This window comes from Astyanax mexicanus, chromosome 13 (assembly GCF_023375975.1).
Source record: "Astyanax mexicanus isolate ESR-SI-001 chromosome 13, AstMex3_surface, whole genome shotgun sequence".
In the NCBI taxonomy this organism is placed as follows: Eukaryota; Metazoa; Chordata; class Actinopteri; order Characiformes; family Acestrorhamphidae; genus Astyanax; species Astyanax mexicanus.
The window spans coordinates 38,545,562-38,558,814 of NC_064420.1; the positions used below are offsets into that span (position 1 = coordinate 38,545,562).

The window sequence follows — 13,253 nt, forward strand, 5'->3', positions numbered from 1 at the left end:
CAATGACTTTAAATTGCATCCATTGCTGACACAAATGTGCAAATGCGCACACACACAGCTTGTTTTGTCCCTGAAAAGAGATGGAACTATCTGAAGTAGATGAACATGAACTCTTGGCACCGTGCAGACACCCCACTTCTCCAGGAACTCGCAGGATTTTCCCACATATTAATAGCATCTCCCTCATGCTTACAAATCATGTCTCCACCATGCCTAATGTCAGATACATAAAGGGAATATAAATCATTGCAGCATTGAGATGTGGAGCAATGCTGTAATCATTGAGGTCCATTCAATGTGTTTGGGATGAGTTAGAGAATTATTGATCAGGTGGGGTGGGAATTAGAATTCAGAATCTCCAAATTCACTAAATTTCGTCACTAAATGAAATTAAATAAAACAAATAAACAAATCTGGACTTGAAATCCATTTTCCAGCTCCAACGTAGGTGTGAGACTATGTGGCCAGGCAATTACATTCATGGTTCCCTTAAGGAACATTGCAGAAAATTGGCATTTCTTACTCTTAGCCTCCCCCCCCCCCCCCCCCCCCCTACAATCAGGAACTGGAATTCACACTTCCCCACTAAAAGCCCTGCTTTTCTGGACAAGCTGAGAGATACAGAAGCATTAATGAAAATTAAAAAAGCATGTAGACTGGCTTGTTTCAGTAATGTTACTGGATTTTTTTATAATTATATCTCAGTATATGCAGTGTTCCACAGTTCAAATGAGTGTTGTCCTGCTCTTCATGTTGTTAAATATTACAATTAGTAGTGTTCCAAGCCAGGAGTATCAGTGGCACTATTCTCAATTTTAGAGGTGAATGAGGCTGTTATTTTAAGATAAAAGGCTACATAGTGTTGTAACTATGTGGAAACTGTATTTAAAGTCCTGATTTGAAAGTATGGGCTCTATGGTATAGCAAAAAAAAAACCCACACAGGAAGCATTTTAAAATATGAGTATTCATTTTCAGCAGTTCAGACTAAGCAGTCTCAACATTAAGCCTACTATGCTATGAACAAAATAAATCTGGATAAAATTAGAGTGACACTTTAGTGGATTACCATAAGAGTCAATAAGGCCAATTAGAAAAAACGTAAAAACTGAAATTGAAAGTTAAGAATAGTGGTCTTCCCAGAAGAGGCCAGCCAAAATTCCTTTAACACATTTTTTTTAGACCAAGATTTTGGTCTCGCAGGAAGTAATTAAAGGAATTTTGGTGGGCTGGCCTCTTCTGGGAATACTTCGTCACTATTCTAAACTTTCAATTTCAGTTTTTACGCACCAAAATTCCTATAACAGTGTAGAGATACCTCGTTCAGGAAATCACAAAAGAATCTAGACAAACGTGTAAGCAAATGCAGGTCTTTTTCATTTATAACATTAGAAAAAGTCTGGTTAAAATAGTATCCATGGATTGCATATTCATATATATAAACCACCTTTAGTTTCCCTAAATGAGCCTTTAGTAGCTTTAAGCTTCAGGATGTTTTGTAAATTATTATCTGGAATAACGATTAGAACATCATACACACAGTGATACATGGTGGAGGTAGTTTAATGGTTTATGGATGCTGACTGACTTTACTACAATCTCTGTGTTCTTAAAGAAACTACTCCCTAACTTTGAGTGGGAGAGCAGATACTGTGCAGTGGAGATTTTGGGCTATTTTTTATTCTGCACACACCTCAGACTTCATTCATCTCCTTCCAATGTCTCTGGTGTTCTCATTTCATTTCACTCAATCTTCATTCCACACTCAGTGCCTCTGGACTGCTCTTAAAATATTGCCTTTTTACTTAACGTCATTCAGGCGACCACCACACTCCCTCCATCTCCATCTTACTCTACTGTGTTAATATTTCACACTCTCCAGTCTCCTGCGATGTTACTGCAGCAGTGCAGAGCAGGGGGTGGCTGTTTAGAATGGTACAAAAAAGTGTGAGAGGGAGGAGGTGAACCCCTGCACTGCTAAAACAGAAGAGTTTATTATGAGATCTAGATTCATTTTAAACATATTTAAACTAGTGGTGTCAATCGATTAAAACAACAAAAAAAGATCTAATTATTCGCAACAATGTGCTGTGATTAACCACAAATATTCACATTTTACTTATCCTTAAGCCTAAAGCTTTTAATAATGGATATTTAGATATTAATGTTAGATTGGCATTTTTTTATATTAGTAGAGTCAGTCCTTAAAAATGTAATATAGGGTATAGTGGTAATTTAACTAGACAGATAAAACTTCTGCAAACCAAACTTTTCTTTTAAAGAAAACTTTAGGAAACCCCACTAATTCAGAAGCCTAACATTTAAATCAGTGGCAGATGATTTAAGCATGGTTAAATGTGATTTTGGAGGAGCCTGTCTTATTTACACAACTTTGCCCACATTTATTAAATTCTCTGAGTAAGAATGGTAAGTTAAAGTTTACTAAATTTAAATTTAATTCAACAGTTGATTCAACCCTGATTGGAGCAGTTTTACTCTGAGAAGCTTAATAAATAAGGCTCAGTGAGTGGATTTAAAGTGAGTGGATCACTACTGCCAGATCCAGAAAGCTCTCTGAGGCCCTTAGAAAGAAGGATGTAGATGCAGATAGGACGGGTCATCTTACATACTTCCTAAAAATTTTTTTTACAAATGGAGAAATGGTTTTATCACCTGTAGTTGGTTTGCTCTGGTTTAACACATAACTAGTTGGTAAATTTGGAGGATAATTTTTCCTTAAGTGGTTTTCTCATAGGGAAAAAAATCGAAGCCAGAAACATTATTAATCAGGAGACAAATCACTAGGTGAAATATAAATGGGAGACCCTAACATTTGTTTATGAGTTTACTTTTTTTAAAATATATGGAGCCAAACTGTTCTGATTTAAAACGTGCACTGTAAAAAAAAATTAAATAACAGTTTTTTCCCTGCAGAACGTTGATCAAAATCACTTTATTGAAGAAAATTAATTGTAAATATGCTCTGAAAAACTGTAAAATACTGGTGTATGTATGTGAAACCTTTAACGAAAATGCATGTGAATCTACTGGTTTTGCACTTCATATGAATGAAAGTATTTTACTTTACTTTTAGGGTTTTTGTTTGGCAGCCGCTGCTGCCAGTAATTTGACTGTTTTTTTACGGTTTTATTTTTTACAGTGTGTTGTTGAAATAATAATATGACCTTTCAAGAAGGTTTCGAGTATTTTGGTCTCTCCCAAACTCCCAAGAGATTGACAATTAGAGACAATTAACATTATTTTATCACGATCAATCTGTCAAGTTTAATTTGAGGTTTTTCAAACAACATGGTAACATTGTTGCAACATCACTCCCTTTAGTGTTCTAATTTTTAGTTTCGGGAATGTAACTTTTTACATAGTCTTTTTGGAATCTTTTCAAATTGTTGCTAAACATTATTTTCATGTTCTTTGTTACCTGTGTATCTGGAAAGTACACCAGGTTAAAATAAACCTCCAGAATACACCACAAAATTGACCACATAAGAACAGCTTAATTAAAGTATCTTCTTCGGGTTGTTTTGATCTGCATCCTTCTGTAATTACTGCATTCACACCTGCCCAAACAAATCACATCAAGGGTAAAAAAAACTAACAAACTAGAGACTGATTTGACCAACAGCAGCCTCAGAGCACATTTCTTAAAATAGAACATATATAAAACGATACGTTTTTTGGAGTTTGCTGGTTTTATTAAATGACTGACTCATGATTAATGCAATAAAAAAAAACTCTCTATTACATTGGAAGTCCCCAAACAGACACTACCTGCTGACTTCATTAAAGGTACTGTGAATATCCAAAATACCAGAGTCATTACTCAGTCTGTTGTATGTTAACAGCTGAAATACCTGGCCCTGATCCAGGACAGAAGAACACATCTATATATATTTTGCTTCCTTAAAGAAGAGAAACTAAAACAACTAAGTCGCTCTCAGCTCAGTCACAGAATCAGTGGATACCGGCACACAGAAGAGCAGGAGAATGAAATGCTGTATTTGTGAAGTTTTTCTCAAACAGCCCACACCTCTACCATGTGGCCACAACTTCTGCCTGGACTGTATTACCAGAGAGAAGGAGGAGATGATTTACGAGGAAAATTTTAGCTGCCCAAAATGCTCAATGACATTTGAAACAAACCCAGAGTTGACTATCAACAAAACTATGAAGTCGGTCCGGAGCAAGGTGCAATGTGGGAGCACGGACAACTCTGCTCAAACCTCAGTTGTTGCAGAACTTAAAGGGAAGCTTGGCCAAACGAAGGCCAAAGAGGATCCGCAGGTACCTCTGTGCCCCCGTCACAAGAAAATACTCCAGCTTTACTGCATCGAGGACAAGAAGTGCGTCTGTGAAGAGTGTACTGAACACAGGAGCCACGACATCACACCTGCTGATAAGGAGAGGAAAGAGAGAGAGGTAAGGTGGTTTTTAATCAATAATCCTGCCCTAATGTTTATAACGTTTAGCTTTAAATTGTTTTTAACAATCATATAACTGGTGGTGTTTAGAACCAATAGCACTCAGGAAATTTCAGGACTAATGAAGTGATGTCTAGAAACAATATCAATGGGGGGGTGTCTTAGAACTAATGAAGCAGTGAATCGGACTAATCATAGACATGGGACCAAGAGAAGTTGTTTGAGGGGTCTCAGAACTAAGTAGGTAGTGTCCCAAACTAAAAGCAGGCAGGGGGTCTCAGAATTAATAAAACAATGAATAGGACCAATGGGACCAATGGGAAATGGTTTCCCAAAATAATGACGCAGTAACAAAGACCAATCAAAATCAGGAGGCTCAGATCTAGTTAAGTGGTGAATAGGACCATTAGAAGCTAGTTGATATGTGTGTAACGAATAACAAAGGGTGGGAAACTCTAAAAACTGTAACAAAGACAACCACAGTTGCCTTTTGTGTTGGACACAGACATAAATTGACTTTCACACAGTGGACAGTACTGTGTTAAGGGCCATGCTCAAAGCCCCAACAGTTGCAAATGGCATCTGAGGGTGTGGGGATGTACTTAGAACCAATAGCAATTAGGGCAGTCTCAGATCTAGGTCTCTGAATTATGAACAAATAAGGCAGTGATGAGGACCAACAGCTGCAATGTGGAGCTTTTAGCACACACTGCTAAATGGCAAGCAATATTAAGATCATTTATTACCATTTTTACATTTAGTCCTGTCCACTGACTGCATTTCACGTGTTTTTAGAAAAAGGTTGAGAAAATTCGTAGGAAGGCAAGAAGAGAAATACATGAGCGAGAGTTAATCCTGCAAAAGATATCCCAGAACTTTGAGAATATCAAGGTAAGGTATTCTTTACTTTAAAATCCTAGAAATAAAAAAAATAACAGGAAAAAAACTGAATTGTCCTAAAACAATTGGACAGAGCTCTTCCCAGTCTGCATTGGAAGCCAATCAAATACAGTTCATTGAGATGATATCAAGCCTGGAGAGGATGATGGAAGACCTGAACAAAACTATTAAAGAGAAAAAGAAGGAATTACTGAGTCAAGCACAGTCTGAGGAGAGACAGCAGAGAAGTGCCATACAGTCACTGCAAGAAACCATCACTGATCTAGAGTCACTTTCCCAAATAAAAGAGGACATTCACTACATCAAGGTAATGTAGAAAAATCAGTAATTTAATATAGCTATAATTATCTTTATTTTCGCAACATATAATTCAAGAACTATTTGTAAGTATGCTCAGCAGTGGGATGCCTCTAACTGTTAAATAGACCTTGCTAAATATACTTATATATACACACCCAGTATTCACATACACCCAGCCCATTACAGAAACCATTGTCAAAACAGAAAACAGCGACAGTGACTTTGCTGATTTCAGAATAAACAAATGAATGAATGGGTGTACAAGGTGTCTCAGTACATTTGTCTGTATGGTGTTCTACTGAGAAAGAAGAGTTTCTTTCACTTCAAATTGTGGAACATGATATATTGTTAATAGACTCGTTTTAAATGAATTACTTATACGAGATGTTCTATCACAGTGAATCATTATTTAACAAGGCAAGGCATCACTTATGCATAAAAAGGTTCAGTGTATAATTCTTGGCTTTATGAACTCTACAAGAGGCATACATGTAATTGAAAACATTTGTTTAATCTTTGATCTTAAATTTCTCATATCATGGTACACCTGTAAAATTTAATCACTCTTCTTCTATTCTCTATGTCATAGAAATCTGAGTCAATAATATGTCGACAGGAAGAGAGAGATACAGTCCTCAACCACGTCAATGACAATATCTCATTCGAATTTGTGAAGAAAGCTCTGGAACATCTCAAATTAGCACTTAAAGATGAGTGTGAATTGGCAGTAGATATCATCCAGGATAAAGGTAACAACCTACTTCACACATACATAATAAGTCTTTGTGTTAAGTTAAAGCTGTGTTTCTCAATCCTGGTCCTGGCACATTTTTAGTACCCTTCATATTTTAGTGCTTTAACTCACTTTTAGGGAATGGAAAGCACTAAATGTGCAGTGCATGGGGGATCACTGAGTTACAGGAAGCATGCTGCAAAACCAGCAAAGCACAAACCTTTATGCATGTTAGACCAGTTAGGTAGGCTTTACCGTCTTCAGAACATTTTTTCTAACATATTTTCTTCTATAATGGTGGCACTTTATTTTACTATACGATAAATACCTGGTACTTAATAGGTAAATATTGAGGAATACTAGTGATTTTATGGTACATACTTAGTAAATATTAGCAATATAAACTACCAGAAAAACTACCAGGTATTTACAGCAGTACTCTTCTTTTGAAAGAGTGGTAAATCTGTAGTACTTAACAATACAGTGCACTGCACAAAAAAAAATATGAGGTATGTACAGTACATACTCAGACGTTAATGCCTAATCTACACAGTAACCTACACTGTAAACCCACAATCTGCTCGAACTCAAATTAAGTCTGTTTTACGTAAAATTGGATATTTCATGCATTCCTCAACTATTTTGAGTAAGGTGACCATTTGTGGACACATATACATTCAGTCTGTTGATAATAATCACTTCTATTGGCACAATCTATTTATACTGAGTTGCTAACTGTGTTGGCTGTGTGCTATATATAATTTTCTATTCGTATTTTCAATATGTATTTTACTTCAATGACAAGGCTATACAAATCATTTTTTCACCTTACCATAAAATGTAAAGTAAAATTATTGTGTAAAGCTATTAAATTAACTTACCAGTTTTTAGTTTTCTGTAAAAAATATTTTCAAAAACTGAGGTATTACATCTAATTAATAAAAAAAAAAAACATATCCAGGCTTACTTACCATAAAATAAAGTGCTACACTATTATATAAACTTTATTTTCCTAAAGTATTGTATCCTCTACCTTAGTAACTGCCGTGTTCCTGTATATAAGCTGACAATGTATATACCCATGTCACAGCATTACCCACCACACACACATTTACACCCATCTGTTAATTGTCTAATGTCTGCTGTATTTATTATTTCACTCCAATGTGTATGTGTGCACTTGTTTAATGGCAATAAAAGCATTTTGACTTGACTTTATTTGCAGTGAGAAATGTGCAGGTTGTAAATTCTTCACAAGAAATGCAGAAGACAATTCATCCAACTACACGATGTAAATCTCTGCTCTTTTATTTGCTACAATAAAAAAATACATTAATTTTTTAAAATAAAACTGAAATAATTTTCGTTTGTTTTTTTGCAGTGCAACGATCTAACACAGATGTTTCAGGGCTCAGACCACACACTGAAAGTGAGTTTAAATTGATATTATATACGACAACACAATATCTTATAAATTCACCCGCTTGTAATTAACAGAAAGAAAATCACTAATATAATACATTTTTATTTAATTATTTGATTCACTTAGTGCATTACACTCATTGTCATTGACAAACAATCTAAAGTACCAAAAAAGAAAAAAAAGGAAACAAATGAAATTTTATGGAACAATTATATGTATATAATTGTTTGCCCCCTTATTTTTTTGCATGTTTGTCACTGTTGAATGTTTCAGGTCATCAAACAAATTTAAATATTAGACAAAGACAACACAAGTAAACCCACAATGCCGTTTTCAAATTAAGGTTTTTATTATTAGGGCAGAAAAAAATCCAGACCTGCATGGCTCTGTGTGAAAAAGTGCTTGCCGCCCAGTTAAAACATAAATGTGGTTTATCACACCTGAGTTTAATTTCTCTAACAACACCCAGGGCTAATTACTGCCACACCTGTCCTAAATCAAGAAATCACTTAAATAAGACCTGCCTGACAAAGCAAAGCAGCTCAAAAGCTAGACATCATGCCAATATCCAAATTCAAATCAAGAAATTCAGAAACAAATGCGAAATAAAGTAATTGATATTTTTCAGTCTGGAAAAGGTTATAAAGACATTTATAAAGTTTCTGGACGCCAGAGAACCACAGTAAAAACCATTATCCACAAATAGCAAAAACTTGGAATAGTGATAAACCTTCCCAGGAGTGGCCAGCCCACCAAAATTACCCCAAGAGCACAGTAACGACTTATCCAAGAGATCACAAAAGACCCCACAACAACATGCAAAGAACGGCAGGCTAAAGATAAACAAAGTGAAGACTTTGGAGTAGTCTAGTCAAAGTCCTGACTTGAATCCTATGAAGATGCTCTTGCATGACCTTGCATGAAAATACAGTGCAGGCACTTCTATAAACTGAAGTCTTAATAATTACAGTATCTTGCTTACTGTATATTTTTTTTATTAAATTGAAATAATTTTCAATTTTTTTTTTTTTTTTTTTGCAGGGCAACGATTTTACACCGATTATTCAGAGATCATACCACACAATGAATGTGAGTTTAATTCCTTAATACAACACCAACATCTTATAAAATCACATGCTTGTCAGTGACAGAAAGAAAATCACTAATATAATTTGTTTTTATTTAACTGTTTAATTTAATTAGTGCATTACACTCATTGATATTGACAAATAATCTAAAATAATGAAGGGAATCAAATGAAACTGTATACTTGTGAATGGAATACCACACAATAACATATAGTTAGGGATCATAAACAATATAGTATACAGCAAAATCACAATGCTATTTATTGGTTGCTACCATACACTATACACCTTTACCTGTTGCATTAAAGGCATAGGCCATTCAAAAATCTAAATCTGAAATCAGGGTATTAATTAACTTCATGAATATTTCCCTGATAGCAAATTTACTCTGGTCCTTTTCTGACCCAGACCAGTGACAACATCTGTAACAAATCTGGCAAACAACTGGCAATTATTGTTTTGCTTGCCTTTTTGCAACAGGGCTGAATATAAAAAAAGACAAGAGTTTAAAGCCATTTAATTTTTCATTTTAGAGCTAACTTGTCAGAAGACACAGGCTTTAACATACAGTAACGTTAGCTATATGACTTTATCAGGGAAGGCCAATATTGCAAGGAGTTTAAAGAGTCTATTAAAAATGTATGTGTGTGTGTGTGTGTATCTCTTCTGTGCTTTTCTCTTGCCAGCAGCTAGTTAGCTAAGCTAGCACTAACAGTAACCTAAGCTAGTTAGCTAAGTGTTAGCTCAGACATTTAACTAGTTACCTAAGCTAACAATTTCTTGAATATGACTTTGTGTTGTTTCTTTTAGAAATGTACAATTCTTAATGAATATACTTTAAAAATACATCTTACCTGGATTACAGTTGCTTCTTTTTAACGCTCTTTGGGTGAACTTTTCCCAGTTCCCTCCCTCAGTTTGCTAATTTAGGCAACACTAGTAATTTCAGCAAAATTGCCACCAAAATTATATTTATGCACTGAGACTAGACTAAATGATTCTTTTATGTTTGCATTTAGAAATAATTACTAACTTAAACACAATTACTCTTACAACTCATGTTACATTTATTTATTAGCAATACAATTTTGCTCTTCATTTTTGGGCTTAATTGCTAGATAAATTTAACCCTTGAACTTTGCTCAAGGCCAGACTCCGGGGGAATGGAGAAGCCAAATGGCTCTTCTAGTGTTGCCAACTCCTCAGTAAGGAAAGTCATCTATGTAATGCTGCAGGCCAGAGCCCCAGTGGGCGTGGCTAAAGGGCGGAGCATGTGTCAATAATTTTCGACTGCAGCCAATCCTTTCGTTGTCAATCACTTTTTACTAAGCCAATCCTCAGACAGACCAAGCTGTCCATCATTTTTTACTGAAGCCAATCACCTTTGCAGCAACTGCATTAAATCGTGTATACATATATACATATATATATATATATATATGTATGTATACGTATGTGTGTGTGTATATATATATATATATATATATATATATATATATATATATATATATATATATATATATATATATATGTATACACAATTTAATGCACTTGCTGCAATAAAGGAAAAAAAATCACGAAAGTGCCATTCCAGAAAAACGAGTATTTTAATATTTGATTTAAAAAGTCAGGGCTTTTCTAATGTTTTCATTCAGTTACTTATGTATAAGAGCGGCATATAGACAGGACTACAGTAGCACATAAATGTGTTTAAACTGTTAATATAGTATTTTGGAAAATACTCATACACAATTAGGTTCACCGCTGTACAGAAGTTTAAATCGTGCTACGTTTAACCGGTAGCAACGCAGTTTCCGCCTTCTTTTGACAGATCTGTTAAGGTGATTGGCTGCAGTAAAAAATGATGGTCAGCTTGGTCTGTCTGAGGATTGGCTTAATAAATTTTTTTTTTGTTTTATTTTATTTTAATTTTTTTAAGGTTGCTTTATTTTTAAACCTATTATAGACAAATTGTTCAATGACGAGCTAGCTAGCTAGATGTTTAGCTTTTTACAAAGGGGCAGACACTGTGGACGAGGTGAGTGACAGGCTACGTGGTTAATAACTGAGACTGTGTGAGGTAAATTCAGTGACGGATGTTTGCTTTGTCTTTCTGTGACACCAGAGACCACAACACAAAACAGGATTTCTAGCTGAGTAATGAAAACTAGTCTAAAAAATTAAAACTAGTGTAAAAAATTAGTAAAAAAAAAAAGATTTTAAAAAGCTTGATTATAAATTATTGTAAACTTTTCTATTCTTTTCCATCATTAGGGCGCCCCAAGCTGAGACAAGATTTCCTGAAAAGTAAGTATTCGCAGAGTAGCCTACAGTATACTGACATGCCAAAAACCATACAAATATTAGTATGTATCTGATGGGCGAGCCTGGAAATGTCCACACCTGTATAATTTGTGAGGTGTTGTCTTTTGAGTGAGCTTAAACACTGGCCAGTGTACTTGTGGCAGGTGGACAGGGGACAGTGCAGTGGCTGGTAATGATCGTGCCCATACTAACAGACAAAAATTGGGGGGAAAAAATATATATATTTCTGTGTAGTCTAAAGTCTTACAACAGAAATAAGACAACAAAAGGCACAATACTTTGATTATGACGCACTGCATCTTAATCAAAATAATTAAGTGTAATTTTCTTTTTTCTGTAGTTGCCTGTCCGCTGACGCTGGATCCCAACACTGCACATCCAAACCTGAGCATCTCTGACGACAACACAAAAATGACTGTTTCTGCCATCAAAATTAAAAAGAAGAACGTTTCTGCGCAGAGGTTTGACAGATGGGCACAGGTGCTGTGCAAAGAAGACCTCAGAGGAGGGCGCTTTTACTGGGAGGTTGAGTGGTCAGGCATGGGTGCGTTCATCGGGGTGGTCCGGGAAGACTTTCCTAGGAATGGTGCGGGACTGCAATGCGGTTTAGGACGCAACCCTAACTCCTGGTGTTTACAGTGTTCTAATACCACTCACTATGTGTGGCACAACAACAGTCAAATCGTCATTCCTGCCAAGGTGGTCACACCCAGAATAGGACTCTGTTTAGATCACACAGCAGGAAGACTGGAATTTTATGCCGTTTCAGATAAAATGACCCTCCTCTACAGTTTTCCCTTAGAAAAGGGAAGGTATTTTTATCCAGCTTTCGGTCTGGGCCTCGACCTTCAGCTGCACTCCTCAATAAGAATCCCCAGGTTGGAAAACTCATGAGAATTAACTTATTGGTGGCGGGGGAGAATTAATTAATGTAAATATGTTAATTATACACTAATACTGGAGGATTTCTTTAATGCTTTTTTGAAGCTTAACCTGAACCAGGTGTATGATTTTAATGTTTGCTTACATTATAAAAAAGAAGTCAGTCAAATATACACAGTGATACATTGATACTGTTATGAAATCAAAGAAATAGAAAGCTGCTAATAAAACTTTAAGAGCATAATATAGAAAGTGGTGTATGATGCAATGTGAAGGAGGCCAATTCAACATTTAGCTTTGTTGTGAAACATTTTGTAATTTGTCTTTTCTATTCTCTTCCATGTTTAAGTATCTTTCTTAGTATTTTCTCATTTGTAAAGCACATTAAATGACCATTGAGTATGAAAAGTGCTATATAAATAAACTTGCCTTGCCTTTTTTCTTAGATCAGGGGTTCTTAACCTTTTCATTGTGCAACCCCCTTTTTTGAATGTGCACCACCACATAAACTTTTTTTATAAACCTAAATAAACTATTTAAAGACAAAAAATCAAAGTGGGTGTATGTACTTCAAGAAGCTCTTTGAAAATGAAAAAATGAATGAACCACACACACCATTCTTATTCTTAGCACTGCAGTGACACTGACGTAGTGAATCAGAGCGGTGAATCAGATACGGCAGTGCTGCTGGTGTTTTAAACACCTCAGTGTCACTGCTGGACTGAAAATTACCTACATACCTACTACCTAAAATGATCAGCATCCTGTGCCCACTGATGAAGGAATATATGGATGACCAACACAAACTGTGCAGCAACAGCTGAGCATCTGTCTCAGGCTTTACATCTACAAACAGCTAGGTTGGAGTGTTTTGTTTTAGAATGGACAGTTAGTGGACACACAGCAGCATTGCTGTGTTTGATCCACGTGTACCAGCATAGCATATACTAACAAATAATACACCACAACAATGCCAGTGTCACTGCAATGCAGAGAATAAATGACCCATCACCCAAATAATGGCTGCTCTGTGATGATCCTGTGGGGTTCTGACTATTGAAAAACAGGGTGAAAGGAGGAAAATATAGTACGGTATGTAGAGAAACAGATAAGGGACTAAAGTCTCTAATTACAGTACTATGCATTGTCCTATGTGCTCAGCGA

The 13,253-nt window shown here is 35.7% G+C and overlaps 1 protein-coding gene across 1 annotated transcript; it reads left to right on the forward strand.

Annotated features, from left to right (window-relative positions):
* The first annotated feature begins 3,953 nt into the window (after positions 1-3,953).
* Positions 3,954-12,578, forward strand: LOC111194037 (E3 ubiquitin-protein ligase TRIM39-like). Its single transcript, XM_049486356.1, has 5 exons — positions 3,954-4,436; positions 5,234-5,329; positions 5,412-5,645; positions 6,228-6,387; positions 11,548-12,578. Exons 1-5 carry the CDS (start codon positions 4,005-4,007, stop codon positions 12,099-12,101), a joined length of 1,476 nt encoding a protein of 491 aa, XP_049342313.1. The 5' UTR covers positions 3,954-4,004; the 3' UTR covers positions 12,102-12,578.
* The last annotated feature ends 675 nt before the right edge of the window (positions 12,579-13,253 follow it).

Excerpts from the sequence above, each read along its gene's own strand:
- LOC111194037 (XM_049486356.1), top strand. The coding sequence starts at position 4,005 with ATGAAATGCTGTATTTGTGAAGTTTTTCTCAAACAGCCCACACCTCTA. Across the intron at positions 5,646-6,227 it reads AGGACATTCACTACATCAAG|AAATCTGAGTCAATAATATG; the intron begins GTAATGTAGAAA and ends TCTATGTCATAG. Across the intron at positions 6,388-11,547 it reads AGATATCATCCAGGATAAAG|TTGCCTGTCCGCTGACGCTG; the intron begins GTAACAACCTAC and ends TTTTTTCTGTAG.